Source organism: Nerophis lumbriciformis, linkage group LG09, assembly GCF_033978685.3.
Source record: "Nerophis lumbriciformis linkage group LG09, RoL_Nlum_v2.1, whole genome shotgun sequence".
NCBI lineage: Eukaryota > Metazoa > Chordata > Actinopteri > Syngnathiformes > Syngnathidae > Nerophis > Nerophis lumbriciformis.
Window position 1 is genome coordinate 35,379,582 of NC_084556.2, and position 26,359 is coordinate 35,405,940.

Here is a 26,359-nt window from a genome sequence, read left to right on the forward strand (position 1 = left end):
TTTTGTCGAGGAAACCTTTAATGCGCATGAGTGTGCATGCTCAGTAGCTTTGGACAACACATTTTTATGCGAGGCGTCATTTTGAACTTTTTGACATTCATTATAGCGGATTTAATTTGGTTTATGTATATTTCCTCGGGCTTGTAACCGTACGTATATTTCAGAAGTATGCTGAGATGGAACAGAAGAGATGACGGACTAACAAAATGAGAAACCTTTTTCGTAAAAACTGAAACAGAAAATATTATCTGGCAATGTTTTACCATCCAGTCCGGTTGTTTGAGTAACAACGTATTCTATTGGCTAGTCGGGATCTACAACATCCAATGAAATTCAAGTTTGCTGTTACCAGGAAGTGTAGGACGCGTCGAATAATGCCTACACTGAGCTGTATTTGTGTTTGGACTTTACTTACTCGAATTATGGACATAGTCAAGTCACTTTCGCGTGGACAAAACGTAACCGTTTAAAAATATTTAAACGCTAATTTACAATTCCTGATGTTATGTCGACAGTTTGGAGGGGAGCGTTAACAGTGGCGACTAACCGAGTGTGTTCACATAGCGGCGCAGTGCTAAAGCTAGTTGTTACCACCCTGAAATATTATACAATACAAACTTTTTTATATATATAAAGGATCTTTCTGATTAGAAAATATGGTTACCACAGTCTTGGGAGTCGGCACAGGGGTTTTTGTCGTTGCTGCAGTTTGGATTGTGGCTCTGATACTTTGGATGATCCTTCTTCGAGCATCTGGATCATTAAAGTAAGTGACTAAAAACATTTGCCTCACACTAACCTCTATTTGAATGTTGAATTCACATAAATTATTCTAAAATATGATTGTTCGCAATATCTACCTCACCAAATGTTCTTGGGAGTTACGCTGTAGTAATATAGACCGTGTGGGTGTGAAAAACATTTACTAATATTTACTCATTTGCACCGGTATTCAATTGCGTCATCATGAATTGTCACTTAATGTGTCTTGTAGGGAATGAAACATGTTTCTGTATCAACAGGGTAAATGTAAAAGTGGTCCAGCCCTGCACACACAAAAAGGGGTCCACAAATCCCCGGTGATTGAGGGCAATTCGAGCAGTGCTGGTCAATGAGCTAAACGCCACAAAGCTGTCAACTCTTTATTGTCCAGCACTCCCACACTGGTTGGCATCCGTTACATGAGTGTATGCAAGGTTTGATTAGACCAGTGTTTTTCAACCTTTTTTGAGCCAAGGCCATACTTGCCAACCTTGAGACCTCCGATTTCGGGGGGTGGGGGGTTTGGGGGCGAGGTTAAGAGGGATATTTACAGCTAGAATTCACCAAGTCAAGTATTTCATATATATATATATATATATATATATATATATATATATATATATATATATATATATATATATATATATATAAGAAATACTTGAATTTCAGTGAATTCTAGTTATATATATATATTTTATTTTATTATATATATATATATTATATATATATATATAAATAAAATAAATACTTGAATTTCAGTGTTCATTTATTTACACATATACACACACACATAACACTCATCTACTCATTGTTGAGTTAAGGGTTGAATTGTCCATTCTTGTTCTATTCTCTGTCACTATTTTTCTAACCATGCTGAACACCCTCTCTGATGATGCATTGCTGTGTGGCATGCACAAAAGTGCTTCCATTAAATGCACTAGAGTCTGGAATCTTCCATCTCTCCCTAGCATGGCCCAAAACCGGTCATTCAAACCGGTCAAGATCTTCACTGCCAAGCACTTGGTAGTCCACTACTTCTTCCCGGAGGCTATCCAGGTCCAATCGCAGCTGTGGCTTGGAACTTACAAGCGTATTTCTTCATCTTACTCGTCGTTGGCGTCGCCATGGCTGTATCTTCCTCGTTCTTCTGCTTCGTCTCCTTGTTGTGTGCGCAGTTGTGCACTGCACTCTCTAAAAGCCCTAGGTGTTATTGTCACATATGCATGTACAGTAGAAGGCAGTATTGTCCTGTTTAAGAGTGTCACAACATTGCTGTTTACGGCAGACGAACTGCTTTACGGTAGACGAAAATGTGACTGCTGTTGTTGTGTGTTGTTACCGCGCTGGGAGGACGTTAATGAAACTGCCTAACAATAAACTCACATAAGAAACCAAGAACTCGCCCTCGATCATTCTAAGGTTATAACGTAATTGGGCAGGCACGCTGTTTATATTGTGGGAAAGCGGACGTGAAAACAGGCTGTCCTCACTCAGGTCTGCATGGAGCTGGAGGGGGCGTGGCCTCCAGCTCCGGCTGAAAATCGGGAGACTTTCGGGAGAATATTTGTCCCAGGAGGTTTTCGGGAGAGGCGCTGAATTTCGGGAGTCTCCCGGAAAATTGGGGAGGGTTGGCAAGTATGGCCAAGGCACATTTTTTTTCATTGAAAAAATTCTGAGGCACACCACCAGCAGAAAACATAAAAAAATGAAACTCAGTAGCCGATATTGACAATAAAAAGTAGTTCTCGCAATTGTTGGATATGAATTCAAACCATAACCAACCATGCATCACTATAGCTCTTGTCTTAATGTAGGTGTGCTGTCACGACCTGTCACATCAAGCCGTAACTTAATTTGAGTTTTTTTGGTGTTTTCCTGTGTGTAGTGTTTTAGTTATTGTCTTGCGCTCCTGTTTTGGTGGCTTTTCCTCTTTTGTTGGTATTTTCCTGTAGCAGTTTCATGTCTTCCCTGAATGCTATTCCTCGCAATTGCTTTGTTTTTGCAATCAAGACTATTTAAGTTGTGCGGACGCAATGCTTCTTTGTGGGGACATTGTTGATTGTCATGTCATGTACGACTATACTTTGTGGACGCCGTCTGCTCCACACGCTGTAAGTCTTTGCTGTCGTCCGGGCATTCGGTTTTTGTTTACTTTGCAGCCAGTTCAGTTATAGTTTCGTTTTGCTTCAATGCCTTTTCTTAGCGGCACTTAGCGGCACTCGCCTTTAGTTTATTTTTGGTTTAAGCGTTAGATACCTTTTTACCTACACGCTGCCTCCCGCATATTGTGATAACGACAAACCATGTCACCGACATCTACAAAGCAATTAGCTACCTGCTGCCACCTACTGGTATGGAAGAGTATTACACGGTTACTCTGCCGAGCTCTAGACAGCACAGACACTCAACAACGGCACATTTGCGGATTATAATTACTGATTTGCAAAAAATATTTTAACCCATTTAGGTGAAATTACATAATCTCCCATGGCACACCAGACTTTATCTCACAGTCATGGCACAGTGGTTGAAAAACACCGGATTAGACAATGTATTTGACAATTGGGAAATAATCGATTGGTTTGATTATGTTGCAAAGACTACTTTTTTTCCACAAAGGGCTGCATAAAAATGACTTAAGGATGCAAAAGCCATTTTGATGTTGTTCATTTTGTCGACAGGCTAAAAAACTTTTTTTTTAGGTTCTTTTTGCTTTTATTTATAGAATTAATTATAGAACGTGCCGCGGGGCAACAAAAAACAAGCCCCAGGCTACAGTTGGCCCCCGGGAAACACTTTGAACATGCTGGTGTACTGAAAAAAATGTGCTGCTACAAAAAAAAGCAACCTGTAGCAACGTAAGTAATGGACAGATTTTGAAAACATTTTCAGGAAATGTCCAAATTAAGTCTTAGAACAAGTGCTTTTGTAGTATTTATTACTATTCATAAATGAGCTTGTCAAAATACTTATTGTTGACAGTCATTCTGTCACCATACAGTATGAACAAACAACCAGCCTTGCATTTTAGCTGAATAAAGGTTTATAGCTAAAAATAACCACAATATTTCAAAGTTTTTTACCTTAATTGGTATAATTATTTTGTTCGATGAAACCTTTGATGCACATCAGTGCGCATGCCCAGCAGCTTTGGGCAGCAAATTTTTATGGGTAGCAAATTTTTCGAAAACACAGCGATAACACAAAACAGTCAGATTGCTACATTTTTATGTTTCTAATCTACCAGTTCATTTAACTCACTTCCTTGTGGTCTAGATAAAATAAAAGTACATTTTGCTCAACAGTCATTTTTATAACCCATTTGGTGTGTATGTCTGCAAACGGTTTCGTTTGTGGAGGTGTTCCCTTAGGTTTGCAAATGAAACCCTGCCCCGCCCTCTCCACAGGTATCCCAATTTATATTTGGAAAATCTAAAATGTTTAAGTATATATCTTGAAGACAAACATGACCAGAATTTTTTTTCCAGACATGGTTGAAAAATAAACTTCAAAAACATTATATACATTCACAGGTCACTTTAGGTAAACGCCCTACACTCTCCAAAAGTATCAGCATTTATCTTTTGAAAATGTACACAGTTTAAATATAAATCTTGAATACGAACATCACCGCAATTTTTTTTCCATACATGGTTAAAAAATAAACTTCATATATAGTATATAGATTTACCGGTCACAACATTAGGTACAGCTTGTGTTTACAAGCTTTTATCTCACTGCATGAAAATCATATTTTATCCTACCTTTCTCTTGTGTTTTCTCTAACCAAGTAGTAATGTTGCCATCATTTTCGTCAGGGTTAAGTGGCTAATACAATTACAATTCCGACCCATGTTGATAAAACTCCTGTGTAAAATGTTGTGGACAAAAAACACGGAAGTATGTATTTCATAGACATCAGAGCAGGCGAGATGTTATGAGACGAGAAGGAATAACATGTAAGCAACAGTCTCGGCTCAGCAGAGGGAAAGAAAGCCAGCCGACGGAAAGAAAGCCAGCCGACAGCATGTAGTGGATGCCCACATAAATTCATCCGTCAATCTGCAACGTCAGAAATGGCCCATTGTTAAACAAGACTGCAAAACACAGCGTTTAAAGGCATCCTAAATGGTATGCAAACTCACGCCCAAATGCATGAACCTCATAGTTTGACACATTGGTATTGTTTACGAGTATCCAACATTGTAATAACATTGGAAAGACAGAAAAGAGGAACATCGTCATAGGTAATTTTTAAAGAGTGTTTTTGGTGGAACAAAGGCCAAAATACTGTATGTAGAGAGTCTTTCTTCCAAGGTTCCAGGAACACCCATTCCTTTTTTTCTAAAAAAAAACAACTAAGCATTCCTGACAAGAAAGAAACAAAAGTACACTAAAGTTCTGCGAGGCATCAAACATGTTTTAGTAATTAAACATTGCTGTTTAAAAACTGTACTTCATTTATTTAAATAACAACATTTTTGACATAGTGGCTGTCAGGTTCCTTGCTCAAAATTGTCCAAAGTGTGGCTCTTTTTTCCGGCTCCATTCTAAAAAATGCAATTACAGTAGCACCTCTGTTTGCATGCGCTCCACTTTTTATATGATTCGGTTCGATTCTCAGTTTGAGGGTTGCAACTAATGATAGATTTAATAGTCAACTATCCATCCATCCATCCATTTTCAACCGCTTGCCCCTCTAATCATCGACTTTTTTAACGATTAGTCGACTAATCGGATTATAAAGTGTACATCTGTTCAGTGGCCCTACTTTAGTCATCAACTTTTTAAATGCAGTTTGAAATATTTTTATGTGTGTTTTTAATTAGCAACAAAGACACCAAATATGACTACATTCAGAAATATTTATTTATGAAATATGCTGCTCATTAGGCTGTTACAAAAATACAATTAATTACTAAACCTTTGTATTTAAACAAAACAAAACCAAAGCTAACCAACGTTCTCATAAATAAAATATAACGTTATGATATCGATGATGTGTTTTGAAAGATGCACAGGTAAATAAACACAGTTTATCTGGCAGACTAAGGTTAAAATGATAGTTAAATCTAATTTTCACACAACTTTGTCTCCCCTATCTAGCTAACAAGATAACTATCTTACGAGTCAAAACCAGGCCCTCCAGATTTCCAACAAGCCTCTGCTTTAAATGTTTACGTATAACCGATTTACTGCCATGAAAAGTATGGTCCGCTTTGCAAAGTGAGCAAGTTATTTGTGTTTTTGGGGTGAAATGTTCCAATACTTTTGATATTTTTGCTTGCAGTTTTTTTCCCTGTGGCTGCAGCCATTTTTCTCTTCCCGTTGCTTGCCAGTCACCGGTCGCGCTGACAATCGCATTTTTGTTTCTTACAAGAAAACATGAGGGATAATGGCATCGACTGTTATCAACACATCAATTAGTCATCACCAAATGTTATTGTTTGTTTGTTACATTGCAGACAAATGTACAAAAAATAATGTTATAAAATTGTACCCAGCTCATACAACCAAATTAATAAAACAACTCACCTGTGGTCGTGGTGCGCCAAGTTGTTTCATTGTTGTTTCATTATTGACACCATTAGCCGCAAACCAAGTCTTCCAGAAAAATGTAACAAGCGATCTAATTGGAGACCAAACAGCCAATTAGAATGTAAATTTTTACAATTCTCTGATTGATTTGCCTTTTTGGCACATATGTACAGCTTTGTGCCTACAGGAGCGAGTGCAGAGAAAAAACCTTAGAGCGAAAGAGCGATCTGGCTATACGAAATGCAGTAATTATTGCATGTAAATGTGGATAATAGCAAACACGTTTATTGAGCACAAAATAAACGTATATTCGCTCAAACAATTGTATTTTTCGCTTTAGTTTAATTCCTTTTCAAAATAGAATGTATGTGCTTGTAAATTATATTATTATATTTGGGCACACATATGCCTCCATACCAGGGGGCCAAAGAAAGTTGCAAATACCAGCACTTTTAACAAAGATGTTGGGAAGAATTCGTAGCAAAGTGCAAAAGTGGTGTCCGCTTGGCTCTCTCCTGTGTCCCTGATGCATAAATAATCAAAGGACGGAGTGAACTCACTGTCCTTGCTTCCTAGGGACTTTTCTCAATGTTCTAATGATAACAATACAGTAGAGAAGGGATTGATATGGCCCCATTCCTGGGTTAATCATTTTGCAATGCAGTCTGCTGAAAACGATGGAAAGCACAACTCTATATAGCAACTGACATTGTGGTCAAAGTTGGAATTTCCTCAAAACACATTTTAAGATATTCAACACTCTACTGCCATCTGATGGCTAAAGTGGTCATGTTTCATGTGTCAGTTAAACCGTGACCAATAGGGCCATAAGAATCCCCTTCCTACTGTACATTGTGTTTAAAATCACAGTAACGAGTAGGGGTGCAACTTTGTCGACAAAAATCATTAATACAATTTGTCGCTGACAAATTCATTTCGCGGCTGATAGTTTGCAACGTCATCGGTGGTGTCTTTCCGGACATAAATGAATGCACACATGTTTGCGTGACCAGGGACTGATGAGCAACAAGAAAGGGAAAAACACAAAGTAAAAAACTAAAGACGTCAAAGACATAACTAACTTACTCAATTTGCAAAGCAGACCTGTTTCTGTTATGTGGGAACATCTCAAGCGCAGGTTTGTCAGACATCTGGAGGATGGGTTCCCCGACTATCCTCGGAAAGTTAGTTAGCGTGTTAGCTAGCTACCTAACGACAGAGAGACTAAGTTGTGTGAAAAACAGATTTAGCTATCATTTTAGTCAAAGTCCTTTATCCATGTACCTGTGCGCATTTTTCTAAACACATCATCATCACAAATTAAGCCTCTTTTTTAAATATGTCTAAATGGCCACACGCATACTTAGATTTTTAAGTACGCTGCCTCCAAATTTGGGGAGCCCATGGAGCCCAATTTTTGGTTTGAAGTGTCTGTGGTAAACCATCACACCAAAAATAGGGCTCCATGGGCTCACCAGATTTCTCCCACATCTGAGATATTTTTCCAGCCACTGGTGAAGTTGACATGTATACCTGATGTAACTATGGGAATATATTTATTGATTGATGAATCTTTGTATGCCGCAGTAAGCAGCTTCCAACTAAATAAATAAAAGCGTACTGTGAAAAATTGTTCAAGACAAATTTAAATCAAGTGTTCAGAAAATTCCGAGCTGAAATTATATCATGTACTTTGGAAAGTTAAAAAGCCTTTACAAATTGAGTACTTTGAAGGTTAAAAAAGCCTTTTTCAAATGTTAAGTCTGGAGTTATCTTGATAAAAGCTGTATGTAAATCTCATAAGCATTGTCTTCGCTGCATGAATGTGTGTGTGTGTGTACGTGGGTGTGTGTGTGTGTCTAGGCTGGGAGTTATCCCCGTTTTCCTCTTGGCTCTCACCATCACCTTGGCACTGGTGTTTTTCCCTCGGACTCCAGAGACCCGACCTCCTTTCAAAGAGATAGAGGTGAAGCTGTGCACATGTACTTGCTCCTTCTAATCATGTTTATCATGGGTTAAAAGTATCTGAGCAATACATTGACAGGATACTAATACTGTGTATGTGTTAGTGAGAGCAAGCATTAACGCCATTCTGCATCCAAAAAATAAGACCATAGAAATGGTTATTGCTACATTGAAGTGTGATTTGCACTACTTTAGTCTCTTTGTTTACAGAAGTTGCATGTGACAATTATTTTTTTACCATTTTAGCTTGCTTCTTGACACATATTTTCTAAATCGCCTTTAAAGCTATTGGGAAGATGGATATGGTGTCAAAACAGTGCCAAAATCCCCGCACATAAAACCAAGTTCTGCCTATGCTCAGCTATTGTGTAGCTGCGAGCTCCGAGTAGCCTTTAGCCTACCATGTTTGTTTACCTTTTGTAAATGACTATAATATTTAATATATAAATACAAGTCCAACCTTGTGGGCTTATTGGAGGACATTTAGATGTTAACTGGCTGTCCATCTTTGCACAAGTAAATGCATTGCTGGACTGCGCGCATCGGAGCTTATATCAGAGATTTTAAGTGCGAGCTGATATCATCCGATGTTTTTTTGCTGGTATTGGATCGGGATCGATATCAATATTGGATCGGGGTATTTCTACTTTTAATGCTAACCAATGACATCAATATGTGTAAGAAATGTGTATCGTTATAATTTCCCAGCATGGATTTCATGTGTGAGTATATGTGTGACAAAGAGAGAGGTAAAGGACAGCATTGGATACTAAAGGATGGATACCGTAAGTACTTTTTCTGGTTCCATATTGGCACCGGCGCCGACGTAAATGGTACTAACCACACCGAAAAACTGTTAAAGGGGAACTGCACTTTTTTTTTTACTTTGCCTATCGTTCACAATCATTATGAAAGACATGACGACGGATGGATTTAAAAAAAAAAGCCTTTTAACTCTTAAATCTAAGTAAATAAAAGTCCGCTTAAAAGTTAAAAGTTAAAGTACCAATGATTGTCACACACACACTAGGTGTGGCGAGATTATTCTCTGCATTTGACCCATCACCCTTGATCACCCCCCGGGAGGTGAGGGGAGCAGTGGGCAGCAGCGGTGGCCGTGCCCGGGAATCATTTTGGTGATTTAACCCCCAATTCCAACCCTTGATGCTGAGTGCCAAGCAGGGAGGTAATGGGTCCCATTTTTATAGTCTTTGGTATGACTCGGCCGGGGTTTGAACTCACAACCTACCGATCTCAGGGCGATCTCAGGGCGATCTCAGGGCGGACACTCTAACCACTAGGCCACTGAGTAGGAGCAAATGGGAACTCTTCTATTTTGCCCATAAAATCCAATAAATAACCATCCAAAAAGCGCCAACAATACTCCATTTACATTTCGTGATTTGAATATTAACCAAGTATTAGTGATATTGTTATTATAAGCGCTAGCGCAGACAAACTATTTATAGCGGTGCTGTGATCACTTCCGTGTGTCCCTATTTTTACATCATTGAGTGGTAATAATGCGAGAGTCCAGTCCGTGGTGGTGGTATATTTTTTGGTTTCAAAATGTTTACAGTAATCTTGAGCCTTTAGAAAGATGCAGCCACCTGCGACGAGTGCATGAAGGTGATATTGGGCAATAACGTCTTGACGACTTCATTTTGCTTAATACATGACTTTTTAGGATTTCCTCGCAAACACCAGCGTTGTAACGGTAATCTAGCAGTGTTGGGTTAGTTACTGAAAACCAGTAACTAGTTACAGTTACTAGTTACTTTATTTCAAAAGTAACTCAGTTACTTACACCAAAAAGTAATGCGTTACTGTGAAAAGTAACTATTTAGTTACTTTTTTCTTCTTCTTTTTTTAAAGCTCCCATTGATGCCCTTTTAGCCTTAATTTCAGTACTGTTATTGCACTGGAGAATAATACGATCTGTTCAACTTGACATGCATTTGCATCACTGAACTCTGCTAAGCAATGTGGTCTACATACAACACACAAAGACAAAGATATGTTTCAAAGGGCCAATTTGTTTCAAGCCAGAACAAATTGACAAAACTTTTTTAAATAGCTGCAACATAACATACATAAGTAACAAACAGAATAATAACAACATAGCTGTAAAGCAAGGAAGGCACACACTACATACACATAGCCTAAGCAGGCGTTTTTTTTGTCAAGGAATTCTGAAACAAAATCATGTCTGAAGCCCAGAACACTCTACACATTTCCCCAGTTTTAGTTTAGAGAAAAGGAAAGATTGGCCTGGCCCACTAGCATCCCTCTTTATGTTTGTGAACTTTATAGTCTATACATTTAGAGTGATGTGATAATCAAACACTCTACAAGTCTAGAATGAAAGACTACATAAGAGAATTGACAGAGTGTGTGTACCTTCAGTCCTGAATGATGAGCAGAGACAGAGTTAATCCTTAAGTGGTGGTGGTGGAGGGGAAGTGGCATCGGAGTCTGTTTCTCTCTTTACTAGCTTCGTCGAAGCATGTTGCTTTTGTAGGTGTTTCAGCAGATTTGAATTGCTGTTTTGGGCAGTAGATGGGATCTTTGAGCCAAGACACAACTTACATTTAACTAAAATGTTATTTTGTTTGTGCTCGACAAAAGAAAAGTAGTAAGAATATCTACATAACAAACTCTACTACAGCTCCGCCATGATCAGACACGCCCCCCCCTCCCCTCGACCCCCTTCTCCCTCCACACACCCACACCCAGACACACACAGAGCACGCGTCTCTCTTCTCCGGCTTGTGACACAGGAAGAATCAGAAGGACGACACTGCAGCGCTCCAATAAAACACACTCAGATTTTCTGTTTCTAACCGATGCTACATAAAAAATAACGTAAATTAACGCAGTAACGCATCATGTAGTAACGGTAACCGAGTTACTGAATATACAAAGTAACACGTTAGTCCCAACACTGTAATCTAGCATTGCTTCATTGGCCTGCACAAAAAAGCTGTACTGTAATTCTTCCAGACAGATTAAATATTTTCACATCCAAAACCGATACAGATAACTTCCTGTTTCCCAAGACCGATAACTTATTTATATTTCTTTATCAAAACACCATTGTATGTATCAAAACACCACTGGCTTTTCAGGCGGCTGATAATGTACGATGTGTTAAAGTGCAATGTTTTGTTTTCCTTTCTCGCGTTTGCAGAACATTTAGTTCAAATAGAACGCAAAATGTTTTCTTCTGAAACAATGAAAACGTACCACTTGATTGACGCCATTTTTGTTTACAGTGAGCTCAGGTGGTAGTTTTGTAGTTTACATCAGAAGCAGGAGAACATGAGCACTTGATTTGCTCACCTTAACCCCCCTACAGCACAATACGAATAATCTTGCCTCATTGGAGTGTTTTCAAATTTATCTAGCTGAGCTTTTTTATATCCGATTTATCGGTAGGATATCATATTTACTTTTATCAGCCTGATAATTATCTGTCCACACTTTCAACACTGCCAACAGTCTTCATCAAACTTTACTTTATGAAGCGCTATTATACATTAAAAAAAAATCTCTTCCTTCCCAAGTTGGCTTCAACCCAGTATGCTGACGTTACTGCCCTCCACAGCCCATCCACTGAATCACAGCTCAGGATCCTTCACAAAACTCCCACTGTTAGACTACTATAAAATCTTGACAATTGTTTTGCACATTTTGTGTGTTCTGTAATGCTGCTGATTTTGCTGTGATAATTAGAAAACATTTTTTTTATAATAGTGAATTCATTACTTTTTTTTAATACCGGTTCGGACACCGTTATCCTGTAATATGTAAACAACACCCACCCTGTTAAATACACAAACCATTCCGAAACCTCAATGTCAGCTATGATAGAAGCTGTTATGCATATTTCCTTAATAAAGTATTCCTCTTTTGTGTATACAGTATGTGCTTGCTGCTCTCTCTTATTTATTTATTTTTATTACGCATTTGCCTGTGTGCACTCGGCATACAAGCTTGCCACAAAGGCCTGCTTTGCTTTATCTTAGCCCAGCAGCAGCACAGAACAAACACCCCCCGCCCCATGTCGCCTCTGGGTTGTGCCAGTAAGCCAGCCAGACCTGCCAAGCAAGCTGCCACCCAATAGAAAAAGGAAGAGAGGAGCCATGTCCTGGCCTGCTAACATGTTATAGTCTGCGCAAACCCAGATACCATATTAGCAAAAGACAGCCAGCACAATGGGACTCTAAAGCAGGGGTCTTCAACAATTTGGAGGCCAAGTACCCCCAGACTGATGGACAGGTAGAGCAGGGACCCCCTACTTACAATAGTAGGGGGTACTTATGACCAGTTTAATTTTTAAATTAAACTGGTCATAAAGGTACAGTACCTTTTATATTAAAATTATACAGTATAGTGGCACTAATAGCTAGCTAGTAACTAGCATGCTACTCGCTAGCTGACAATTGGCGCACTAATCGCAAGCCGACAACTGCCGCGCTAATCGCTGTCTGACGACTTGCACGCATTCGGTAGCTGACCACTGGCACGCTAATCACTAGCTAACAGCTATTGTGCTAATTGTTAGCTGAAAACTGGTGCCCAAATCGCTAGCTAACTATTGGCACACTGATCGCTATCTGACAACTGCCGCATTAATCGTTGGCTAAAAAATTGTTGCGCTAATCTCTAGCAGATTATTGCCGTATTCATCGCTAGCTAACAACATTGGCACCAATCGCTGGCTATCAACTAGCATGCTACTCGCTAGCTGACAGCTAGTACACTAATCGTTAGCAGAAAACTGGTGCACGTATCGCTAGCTAACTATTGGAGCAGTCATCACTAGCCGAAAACTAGTGTGCTAATAATGGCGCACGCATCACTAGTTTTACAATTGACGCGCTAATCGCTAGCAGACAACTGACATGCTAACCACTAGCGCTAATTGCTAGCTGACAGCTACCGCGATAGTTGTCAGCTAGCAATAAGCGCACTAGTTGCTAGCTCGTGATTAGCATGTCAGTTGTTTGCTAGCGATTAGCGCATCTGTTGTAATTGCTGGCTGACAGCGGGTTTGCTAATTCTTAGTTGACAACTGCCGCACTAGTTACTAGCTGACAACAAGTGTGCTAATCGCAAGCTGTCTTAAATGCTAATGTAATTATAATTTAATTATTTGCTTATTCAAGTTGTTAGTTGAAACCTGCAAGGTACAGTGAGTCGGGTGGCCATGTCACTGCCATTTCTAAACTCCACCAGTGTGTTGGAGCAATGTTAATATGTATTTAAACATTTGTAGAAAAATTGCATGGGCAAAATTAAAAAAAGACTGATCAACCAAAAATATCACGACCGTCCCTGATGTTGAAGACTTGTGATCTAGACCACGAGGAAGTGTTTTAAATGTTGCTGAAAATCATCATAGGTTCCCATAGATTTCTGTACTATGGTTCTCAGTAAGTGCAGTTGTATGTTTGATCAAGTTCAGACCCAAGATAATGATACTTTGTGCCTTTACTTATTTTTCTGTCTGTTCATTATAGCATTCATCCTTTTTTATAATTTTTTAAAACCTTTTTTGGTGAAAATATGTGCTTATTACTACTTTTCCCATGCATGCGTTTGTGTTGTGAAAGCTCTTTATTGACATCTAGTGGACAAAAGTAAGAAGTACTGAAATGAGACGTCTAATGCCCTTTAAATACATATTTATTGTGGAATTATTTCACTGAAAATAATCTATTCTTCTTCTTCTCCTCTACAGATAGTGGACGGTCTGTTCATCGCTCGCTACGTGCTGCTGGCTTTAGTAAGTGTTATCTTTCTCATGGCGTTGTTCATGCTGCTCCCCTTTCATTTTCTGGAGCCCGTCTACGCTAAAGCTTTGAGAACACACTAAAGTTGGCACTTGATCAAATCCGTGATGTAAACAACCTCGAAGAGGAACCAGCAGGAGGCCCACAATCAGAGACTTTCCCATGGTCTACTTTTGGTGTGCCTTACATCATTAGGTTTGATTTTAAACCACCTTCATTAAATGGCTCAAAGTATCACATTTATCACATCAATAAATAAATGTATGTCTTTAAAACAGACATTTCTTTATGGATCCATTTGTGTTTGAGTTGGTTTTATTGGTAAAATTATTATTAATTTTTGTAATTATTTGTATACAGGTCACTGATGTTTAAAACAAATAAATGGGTGCAATTGTGAATAAATGTTTTGTACATTAATTATTCGGTTATTATTATTTTTTTAAATCCAACATGACACTGAAAATGAGACACATGAAATGTGAGGCTCACAACTAATCCAACTAAATAAACACCAGCACAGCTACTATTTCAAATGGTCACTATTTATTTATATAATAGTGCTGTCATCCTTTTTATTAATTCCAGTAAATTAAGTTGTGTGCATATTAAAAAATAAGGGGAAAAAAACAAAACAAAAAAAGGAAAAAAAGAAGACCCCTGTATTTTGACACAATTGCAATTTTATTATCAGATTGTTGTCCAGGATTTTTTTTTTTAAATGTTTTACTTGAAAGCACTTTATTTATTTGCTAGAACTTGGTAACAGTTGATTTATATTATGTTGCTCCCATTCACAGTTAAAATGGTATAACTAATAAACATGTAATAATTTGTTCTACATGGAGTGCCCGGAACTTTAAATACGCAGATGTAGTTTCCGCACGGCCACTGGAATAGAGCGCACATTAGAACGGAGGTGTGTGGGTGATTTGTCTGGCGGCGAACAGTGGAGAGTATTTATTTTTTGAGTTATTGCACAAATGTTAAAAGTGCAATTGCAATGTTGATGATGTGCACTTATTATAAACAAGAATGACGGTTATGGAGAAAAAATCTTTCTTGTTTTTCAACTATTTACCCTAAATTACACTTTGAGGCTAAAGAGTGTGTTTTAGCCGTTTAATTGAACAAACTATTCCAGAGATTCTCAATCTGTAGTACGTGTACCACTAGTGGTACGTGGGCTCTATCTAGTGGTACGCGAAAAATTTGATTAATTATTTAAGTACACTGTTTTATTTTCCTATATTTAAAGACACTGTTACTGTCCAACCTGTGTGTAATGTTACAGTGTCACTGTTCAATAAAACCTCTGTCTTGTTTTTAATGTGAAGTGAAGTGAATTATATTTATATAGCGGTTTTCTCTAGTGACTCAAAGCGCTTTTACATAGTGAAACCCAATATCTAAGTTACATTTAAACCGGTGTGGGTGGCACTGGGAGCAGGTGGGTACAGTGTCTTGCCCAAGGACACAACGGCAGTGACTAGGATGGCGGAAGCAGGGATCGAACCTGGAACCGGCCACTCTACCAACCGAGCTATACCGTCCCATGGATATTTAGGTCTAGTGTCTACTACACTACTGTAATTTAATATTGGTCATTATGGTGGTACTTGGGGAGCCAAGTGTTTTCTAAGCTGGTACTTGGTGAAATAAGTTTGAGAACCACTGAACAATTCCATAGATTACTCAACACCTGAAGCCCTAGAAGGAGTATCTAGATTTATATTATTTCTGTCGGGGAAAAAAGCCAACACATTTTGGCCAATCAGCGTTTTTGCCGATCACATTTGTCTCTGATGGCCGTTTAAACGCACACGCCACACTTATGTTTGTTTCTGGTGTAGACAAAGCCAAACCACACGTTGATAACAATATATGAACTCTTTATTGCTCCAATGGCACAACTGTTATATATACAGTATAGGCCAAAAGTTTGGACACACCTTCTCATTCAATGTGTTTTCTTTATTTTCATGACTATTTACATTGTAGATTGTCACTGAAGGCATCACAACTATGAATGAACACATGGGGAGTTATGCACTTAACAAAAAAGGCGAAATAACTGAAAACATGTTTTACATTCTAGTTAATTCAAAATAGCCACCCTTTGCTCTGATTACTGTTTTGCACACTCTTGGCATTCTCTCGATGAGCTTCAAGAGGTAGTCACCTGAAAGGGTTTTCACTTCACAGGTGTCATCGTTTTGATGCCTTCAGTGACAATCTACAATGTAAATAGTCATGAAAATAAAGAAAATAATCTCATCATCTCTCATTCACCTACAAAAATGATCGCAATAGATTTCTCCCAACAATTCACAAATGGTCTTAACGTGTGGAGGTAAATGAATGGATGGACAAACACTTTTCAAGCATGAAACATATACGGAGAATGTCTACAACTATTATACGACAGAGCAGACAGAGGACAATAATGAAGCCTTTGTTGGTGTTTCTTTCTGTTATTATAACTATATTCTTAAAAAACTACAATCATTTGACAATGAACTCTGAGTATGTGCTTTTAGTGCCACTACTTTAAAGTCGGTTTGGTATAAAACAAGTTAAACAATACAGAATGTATTGTGCTTTTTGAGGTTAAGGTTACTCGGAACACTTAAAACATTGATAACAAATTCATAAAATCACCAGTTGAGTCAATGGTATTGAAAAAATATGCCTCAGAACATCGTGACTTTCCCCACAACTTTATCAAAAAGCTGCCGCCAGTTGAAGCAATTTAGTCCGCTACAATCACAAAGTAAGCCTGCAAAATCCTTGAGGGACTGGATTATAAGTAAAAATGATGATGATATACACTAGGGAATGGATTAATATGGTCCTCCTGGGTGGATCTCATAAGAGAGGAAGAGGGGGGCTAATAATTCTGCAATGCTGTCTGCTGAAAATGATGAAAAGCGCACTCTACATAGCAACTAACACTGAGGTCAAAGTGGGAATTGCTTAAAAAATTATGTTATGTCAAGTCATCATTCAATGGCCCTGATATGTTAAAAGGCATTAATAAATCATGTTATTTCCCAATACCTCTAAAACTGATAACAGTAGTTCAGCCGGGGATGTGCTCATTTTAAAATTAGATTTACAGCTCCGAAATCTTGTTATTGTTTTAATTTCGATGTCCCGCCCTCTACCTTTTGACTAATTAGAAAGTCTGTGAGTGTGTCACATCCAGGTTGCCAGTTACACACCGCCATCTTCATCTGGCTACTACCACTGGTAAAGTTACTAAACATGTCAGACTTCAGTAAATCTAAAAGGTGTTGTTATGATTCTCAACTTATTCATGACAAAGCCAGGAACAAAACAAGGATTTGTATTGGGGATGCCTTTGAAAGATGGAGACGATTGAAGGCGCAGAAGATTTTTTTCATCTGACGCCAAACTTGCTAATTTCCTCCTTGATAGGTAAGTATGGTATTTATGTTTTTTTATTACTTCTAATAAATGGAAATGGACATTTTGTATGTAAACTATATTGTCCAATACAGTCTATGATCTTGTCTAACAAAGCTAGTATGCAACGAATGCTTAGCATGCTGGCCCGGTCAATGACACATCGACATATAGGCTAACGGGGGAAATATATGCCCATTAGCGTGTATGTCGATGTGTCATCCAGCTGACAGGGCAAAATATATTTTCGACAAATAAAACTTATGTGGATATGGGTAGTGTCAGTGCCTATTTCATTCTCAATAAGCTGATACGCTGAGGAAATGGGTTCCAACATTAGCACAGCTGTCATCATGGCAATATGAAACTTATTGAGACAGCCTAATCACATGATAAACTAATTCCTCATTCGTGTTTGCATATTGTGGACTACATGTACCAAGTTATATGGAATTTTGAAACGTTTAAAACAGTAGCCTATAGGCATACCTTGGTAAAATGTCTCCTCTTTAGTTTTGGGCGTACATTAGGCTGCTAAGTATGTTCTACTTATTTTCACCAGTATAACCATTGCTAGCGTTGGTTGTAGTTTGTTTTAGTCTTTGTTTTCTGATAGTACTGACAATAACCATATGAGTGCCATTTGTTGTGATATTGTACACAGCCATGATGTACTTCCTGAAAATAGCCTAATTTATGTGTAAAATGTGAGACTTGTTATTAGAGATGTCCGATAATATCGGACTGCCGATATTATCGGCCGATAAATGCTTTAAAATGTAATATCAGGCGTGGCGCAGTGGAAGAATGGCCGTGCGTGACCCGAGGGTCCATGGTTCAATCCCCACCTAGTACCAACCTCGTCATGTCCGTTGTGTCCTGAGCAAGACACTTCACCCTTGCTCCTGATGGGTGCTGGTTAGTGCCTTGCATGGCAGCTCCCTCCATCAGTGTGTGAATGTGTGTGTGAATGTGGAAGTAGTGTCAAAGCGCTTTGAGTACCTTGAAGGTAGAAAAGCGCTATACAAGTACAACCCATTTATCATTTATTTATCAGAAATGATCGGTATCGGTTTCAAAAAGTAAAATTTATGACTTTTTAAAACGCCGCTGTACGGAGTGGTACACGGGCGTAGGGAGAAGTACAGAGTGCCAATAAACCTTAAAGGCACTGCCTTTGCGTGCTGGCCCTATCATATAATATTTACGGTTTTTGACACACACTAGTGCAGGGGTCACCAACGCGGTGCCCGCGGGCACCAGGTAGCCCGTAAGGACCAGATGAGTAGCCTGCTGGCCTGTTCTAAAAATAGTTCAAATAGCAGCACTTACCAGTGAGCTGCCTTTATTTTTTACATTTTATTTATTTACTAGCAAGCTGGTCTCGCTTTGCTCGACATTTTTAATTCTAAGAGAGACAAAACTCAAATAGAATTTGAAAATCCAAGAAAATATTTTAAAGACTTGGTCTTCACTAACTGACAAAGAAACAGATAACAGATTTGGTGTCCAGTTCAAAGTGTGACATGATTTATTTAAAAATTTGAGAGTTGACTTTTGTATTTTACATGAGTTATTATTTGTACAAACATGGTGCAAAGTAATTCATGATTTGTTAAAAAATGTTAGTGGCTAGCTAGTTAAAATGGGATATTGTGATTTCACAAGACTGTCTTAGAAGTGATCATTTGAAAATGTTCAATTTGAAAAATGTGCACTTAGAGAAAATATAAAAATAAAGTGTTGCATATTGATATTTATCTGTTTCTATATATATTTATTGTGAGAAAGATGATCAGTGTTTCCACAAAGATAAATATCATTAATTATTAATAATAACATAGAGTTAAAGGTAAATTGAGCAAATTGGCTATTTCTGGCAATTTATTTAAGTGTGTATCAATCAAACTGGTAGCCCTTTGCATTAATCAGTACCCAAGAAGTAGCTCTTGGTTTCAAAAAGGTTGGTGACCCCTGCACTAGTGAATGCAAGGCATAATTGGTCAACAGCCATACAGGTCACACTGAGGGTGGCTGTATAAACAACTTTAACACTGCTACAAATATGCGCCACACTGTGAACCCACACCAAACAAGAATGACAAACACATTTCGGGAGAACATCCGCACCGTAACACAACATAAACACAACAGAACAAATACCCAGATCCCTTTGCAGCACTAACTCTTCCGGGACGCTACAATATACACCCCACAATATACACCCCATTATACAAAGTATAATTTATCCAAAAAGTAACTTAAGTAAATATAATTCGGTAAATGTAAGGCATCCCTACCCACTTCTATGCTTCATAATCACAGTGAAGTTCACAAGCTCATGAAGTTGATTTCAGGTATGAAGGAGCAGATGAGAATAATACGATTTTGGGAAGCTCGATTACAAACACTGACCCCCCTTTGGGAAGCCTGGGGAGATGCGGAGAGGAATTCCACCCAGGATGAAGGAGAAACTCTAATGAATCAAAACCAATCCTCTTAGTTCCGGCCCACATTTTTACACTGTGCTCCTCTTTCAGCACTACAATCCACTGCATGCTTTCACACAAGCTGGAAAACTGCGGATTTCAGCAGTAGGATCCGGAACCTCTTGACCTGGAGAAGACATTTTAACAATAAGTGAGCAAATGATTACTGGAGGAAACATCACCTTAGCCTTTGCAGAATGTGCCACTCATTTGTATTGGCCATCTTAATACTGTATATTATTATATACAGTAATATCTCAGTTAGCCTGTATAAAACCATCTGACTAAAACCGATGTGATACTTCCCATAAGAAATCCCATAAATCCAATCGATCCGTTTTGCACACCCAAAAATAACTAAGCACATTTTATAGGCATTAATTATTGGATTTGCATTTGAATTTATTTGATAAACCTTTACTGAAGATTCTTGTTGGCAAACACGGCAATGAAGAGAGCCACACGGACGCCACATTAGTACTATGCTACGAGTTCTTTCTTGAATTCATTATTATTTCTCACTTTCTTTATCAAAGTGCTGGCACTCACAACTTTCTTTGGCCCAATGGTGGATTGATTTGCAGTTGTACTCAATAAAAAAAAAGCACAGAGACTGAAGCACCAACGCGTGGTATTCTTTGTTTTGGTGCAGGATTTTTGTGCCATGTTGTTATGCACAATTATTGGCTTTTAGCATCTTAAAGTTACAAAAAATATCAAAGTGATACATGCTTCAACTTTTTCTCTCTGAAAAAGCTAAAGCTAATGCACTAAAAAATATATTTTACAGCAAATTAAGATTAAATTAAAGAAGCCTTTCACAATCGTGGTGTTGTTCCAGTTGCTATGTTTGTTTGTTGACGTACTCGGTTTATTGAAATAGTCGCCTAACCTATCAGCGTCACTGTGGAGTTTTTTTCCTGACCCCAAAGTGAGCCCCCCACACCCCTATAGGAGCCTTGTCTTAGATTTACTTTTTTTTAACTCATTTAAACGGGTCTGTGCTGAAAATTTAATTTTGTTGTACTTTTTAGGTGCAATGACAATCAAATGCTATCCTATATTCCTTATTCCCTTCAATATGAAACTGTTTTATCCTTGTATGTTCTCACACTAATTTACCTCTGTTATCTTTGCCCGCCGCACCCTCTGCAACCGTCTTTTTACTTTGCCTTCCTTATTTACATTTTGTGACTAAACTCCAAACTCTGTCTCAAGGGAGTGGGAAAATGATCAGAACAAAAGCATGCAGGACAAAGTCTTTGTGGTGCAGCCAGCTGGATGTATAAAGAGTTGGGGGTCGGTCGGGCCAAAGAAAGAGAGAGCAATGCAAGGGGAAAGAGGCGTGAGCCCAAAGCTCAGGGTGCGGGGTTAGGAAACGTGGTGCGCTCCTCTCTCATACATCCTGCATTCAGGTGCAATCAAGCAGAACTTCTGGCTTGCCGTTCCCCTTCTCTGTTATATTGCTTGTTTGTGACATGTATGGCATCACCACCCCGCCCAGCTCTTAGCGCACAAAAACGCTTTAATGCTTGGTGCACTTATCCCAAAAGAAAGAATTTTGGTTCATATTAAAGAGTCCAAAAAAGCAATGTTTAGTATTTTGTCTGAGAAGTTGGAAAATACGCATTCGTAGGGGGCGAAATTATCAGTTATTAAACAACAAATGTTCATAAAATCCCAGACTTATTTCTGCTGTAAGTACATAAATGAGAATAACATAATATTATGTGAATAACACACGGGAGAACATTTTGAAAATATTTCTAACTCATGTCAAATATACCCTCTTGAGAAGCAGCGTCCTCTGTGGTGGACATCTGTATTTCGCTTAACAGGGCTATTTTTTTTCCAAAATGTGTATCTTTGACAAAATAGACTAAAAACTAGTGTTGTCAAATTTATTGCATTAACTCATGCGATTTATCACCAAAAATGTTCCATTATTCATTTACAAACACAGATTAATCATGTAATGTAGTTTGTCTGCACATGCCCTATTACGCAAAACCAACTGCTCTTACCTATTGGTTGCTGTTTTGTGTATTTGAGATCTAAGTAAGTCCCAAAAATGTGAATTCAAAGTATGGAGGCATGGCGGACATATTTATAAAACAATCTTGCCTTCTTCCAAACAAATTCCAAACAAGCCGTTTGGAATTTGAGACTTTAGTGACATAGTTTGCCCTGTTTATGTCAGCGGATATCTCCTTATATGGTAGAGGTTTACCCGAAGAGCTTTGTGCGAGTCCGCCATTTTTAATCAGTTGTAGTCGATAATTTTCTTCTTTTTCTCTATCTTCTTGTTGTGGGGCAGACTGGTTCGTACATGCACATGAATACTAAAATGAGCGTGTTGCCATTTGTAATAAAAAGTAATGTATTGTTCTAACTTATATCTGTCAGTAGACTACACGGAGGCTCTAAAAACTACAGCATGGCTGACGGGTTTGAGCCGCAGTTGAAGGGGGCTTGGCCTAGAGGAGGACTTTGGCACGTAAATAAGACTGGCCACATTCTTAAGAGATTGTCAGAAAGCAGCTTAAAGATGGTCTGTAAAACATAAATAATGCACAATTGCTACAAAAACACCACCATTACATGTTATGTAGAGCAGTGTTTCTTAACCATAGGGACCTATTGTTGGGCCTCAAGCGCCGCCAAAAACATCTGCTTCTCAGATTTGGCCCATAAATTCATAATGAAGTTTTTTAAGCGCAGAAATTTGGACTAAATTTAGGTGGTGAAACTGTATTTTCATTTGCACTCAAATTGTATTGAAACATAAACATATGTATATGTATTTACAAACATACAGTATATCTATCCATCCATCCATCCATTTTCTACCGCTTGTCCCTTTTGGGGTCGTGGGTACACCCTGGACAAGTCGCCACCTCATCGCAGGGCCAACACAGATAGACAGACAACATTCACACTCACATTCACACACTAGGGCCAATTTAGTGTTACCAATCAACCTATCCCCAGGTGGGAGGAAGCCGGAGTACCCGGAGGGAACCCACGCAGTCATGGGGAGAGCATGCAAACTCCACACAGAAAGATCGAACCCAGGACTTTCATATTGTGAGGCATACGCACTAACCCCCCGTGTCACCGAGTTGCTCTATATGCATATATATATATATATATATATATATATATATATATATCAATCAATCAATCAATGTTTATTTATATAGCCCTAAATCACAAGTGTCTCAAAGGGCTGCACAAGCCACAACGACATCCTCGGTATAGCCCACATAAGGGCAAGGAAAAACTCACCCCAGTGGGACGTCGATGTGAATGACTATGAGAAACCTTGGAGAGGACCGCATATGTGGGTAGCCCCCCCCCCTCTAGGGAGACCGAATGCAATGGATGTCGAGTGGGTCTAACATAATATTGTGAGAGTCCAGTCCATAGTGGATCCAGCATAACAGTAAGAGTCCAGTCCACAGTGGGGTCAGCAGGAAACCATCCCGAGCGGAGACGGGTCAGCAGCGCAGAGATGTTCCCAACCGATATACAGGCGAGCGGTCCACCCCGGGTCCCGACCCCGGACAGCCAGCACCCCATCCATGGCCACCGGATCTGTGTGTCTCCCCTTCCACAAGGGATAGGGGGGAGCAGAGGAGAAAAGAAAAGAAACGGCAGATCAACTGGTCTAAAAAAAAGGGGGGCTATTCAAAGGCTAGAGTATACAAATGAGTTTTGAGATGGGACTTAAATGTTTCTACTGAGGTAGCATCTCTAACTGTTACCGGGAGGGCATTCCATAGTGCTGGAGCCCGAATAGAAAACGCTCTACAGCCCGCAGACTTTTTTTGGGCTCTGGGAATCACTAATAAGCCGGAGTTCTTTGAACGCAGATTTCTTGCCGGGACATATGGTACAATACAATCGGCAAGATAGGCTGGAGCTAGACCGTGTAGTATTTTATACGTAAGTAGTAAAACCTTAAAGTCACATCTTAAGTGCACAGGAAGCCAGTGCAGGTGAGCCAGTATAGGCGTAATATGATCAAACTTTCTTGTTCTTGTCAAAAGTCTAGCAGCCGCATTTTGTACCAATTGTAGTCTTTTAATGCTAGACATAGGGAGACCCGAAAATAATACGTTACAGTAATCGAGACGAGACGTAACGAACGCATGAATAATGATCTCAGCGTCGCTAGTGGACAAAATGGAACGAATTTTAGCGATATTACGGAGATGAAAGAAGGCCGTTTTAGTAACACTCTTAATGTGTGACTCAAAGGAGAGAGTTGGGTCGAAGATAATACCCAGATTCTTTACTGAGTCGCTTTGTGTAATTCTTTGGTTGTCAAATGTTAAGGTGGTATTATCAAATAAATGTCGGTGTTTAGCAGGACCGATAATCAGCATTTCCGTTTTCTTAGTGTTGAGTTGCAAGAAGTTAGCGGACATCCATTGTTTAATTTCATTAAGACACGCCTCCAGCTGACTACAATCCGGCGTGTTGGTCAGCTTTAGGGGCATGTAGAGTTGGGTGTCATCAGCATAGCAATGAAAGCTAACACCGTATTTGCGTATGATGTCGCCCAGAGGTGTGGACTCGAGTCACATGACTTGGACTCGAGTCAGACTCGAGTCATGAATTTGATGACTTTAGACTCGACTTGACAAAATGTAAAAAGACTTGCAACTCGACTTAGACTTTAACATCAATGACTTGTGACTTCACTTGGACTTGAGCCTTTTGAATTGACATGACTTGCTACTTTCCCCAAAACCCAAAGATGAAAAAGTTATTCGGGAGCGCTCCGTATTTTTCATTGTGTACTTGTCTATCAGCGTTGCGTGTGTCAGCTGGTGTGCTCTCAGTACAACAGCCAATCAAATTAGATCTACTTTGTTTTCATCACACAGCATTCATCCAATCAAATTGCAGGACAACCAACGAAGAAGACATGTCCAAACCACACGCCAGTGAACAAAAAATGATACCTAAAATAATTTTGTTTGAGTATAAAAATTACGAGGTGGTCAACACAAAACGATTTGCAGTATGCAACACATGCGGTTCGAAAATTACTGATGGAGAGGCAACAATTTCCAACTTCGTCCGGCATTTGAAGTTGCACAAAGAAGGGTAAGTTTTGAATGTAAGATAACGTTTATTGGCTAAGTAACGTGACTTTTATTTGCTGTGTAGTTAAATCAGTGAGGCTGTAAACTCACTGCTAACGTTATAACGTTATTGCAAACACGGGAATCTGTTGCAGTTCACTACCTTATTCATACTTTTTGTTCAGTGATTTTTTTTAAGCAGGGTTACGTTAGTCAATATATCACACGTAACGTTAGACGGCGGTCAGCAGCACCGCGTATTTTAGCCACCTAAAAAAAGACAAAAATAGTAAAATAAAGGTCAGTTAAAATGTATACTATATTATGAATATGTGTACTGTTTTAGCTAGCTTTCTGACATACTGTTGGTTGTTAACCTCAGTGGTCCCCAACCACCGGGCCGCGGCCCGGTACTGGTCCGTGGATCGATTGGTATCGGGCCGCACAAGAATTTTTTCTTTTTTTTTCTTTTTTTAATTAAATCAACATAAAAAACACAAGATACACTTACAAGTAGTGCACCAACCCAAAACAACTCTCTCCCCCCCCTTTTGTTTTGGGCATTGAACATGAAGACTCTTCCTTCACTGTTCCGAGTGGCCATGAGAGTCTTGGCAGTGCCTGCCTCCAGTGCTCCAGTGGAGCGAGTTTTCAGCCATGGTGGCATCATACTACGCCCCCATCGTGCACAAATGACTGACAGACTCTTGGCTAATTTGGTCTTTTGCAAATGCAATGCAGCATAGGGCCCTGACATATAAAAAGTACAACTTTTTTGTTATGTTCACGTATATGTCATGTTTTTTCAATGTTAACACTTTTGTACAAATAAGTACATTTGCACTTTATTTTTTAATGTGTTTGTTCTGTAAAGGAATGAGTTAATGTTTAAAATGACTGGTTAATAGTGCTATTATAAAGTGCAATGTCAGCACAATTTTATTTCCTGCAATTTAAAATGCACTTGTTTTAATAAATAAATACAGCGTTTGAAAAGCATACACAATCTGTGTTAATATATTAGTCTGTGGTTAAAAGGACTTGAAAGGACTCGAAACTCAAAATGCAGGACTTAGGACTTGACTTGAGACTTTCCAGTCTTGACTTTGGACTTGACTCGGGGCTTGCCTGTCTTGACTCGGGACTTGACTCGGACTTGAGGGCAAAGACTTGAGACTTACTTGTGACTTGCAAAACAATGACTTGGTCCCACCTCTGATGTCGCCTAGCGGCAACATGTAATTACTAAAGAGTGCAGGGCCAAGAACCGAACCTTGGGGGA

The 26,359-nt window shown here is 39.0% G+C and overlaps 1 protein-coding gene across 1 annotated transcript; it reads left to right on the forward strand.

The window, feature by feature from the left end:
- The first annotated feature begins 350 nt into the window (after nt 1-350).
- tmem218 (transmembrane protein 218) lies at nt 351-16,153 on the forward strand. The gene is made up of 3 exons (XM_061963273.2): nt 351-766; nt 8,164-8,266; nt 14,012-16,153. The coding sequence occupies exons 1-3, from the start codon at nt 657-659 to the stop codon at nt 14,144-14,146; spliced, it is 348 nt and encodes a 115-aa protein (XP_061819257.1). The 5' UTR covers nt 351-656; the 3' UTR covers nt 14,147-16,153.
- Nucleotides 16,154-26,359: the final 10,206 nt, after the last annotated feature.

Bases quoted from the DNA above. Each gene is read 5' to 3' on its own strand.
- tmem218 (XM_061963273.2), top strand. From the start codon at position 657: ATGGTTACCACAGTCTTGGGAGTCGGCACAGGGGTTTTTGTCGTTGCT. The intron at 767-8,163 runs GTAAGTGACTAA...GTGTGTGTCTAG, and splicing joins CGAGCATCTGGATCATTAAA to GCTGGGAGTTATCCCCGTTT. The intron at 8,267-14,011 runs GTGAAGCTGTGC...TCTCCTCTACAG, and splicing joins CTCCTTTCAAAGAGATAGAG to ATAGTGGACGGTCTGTTCAT.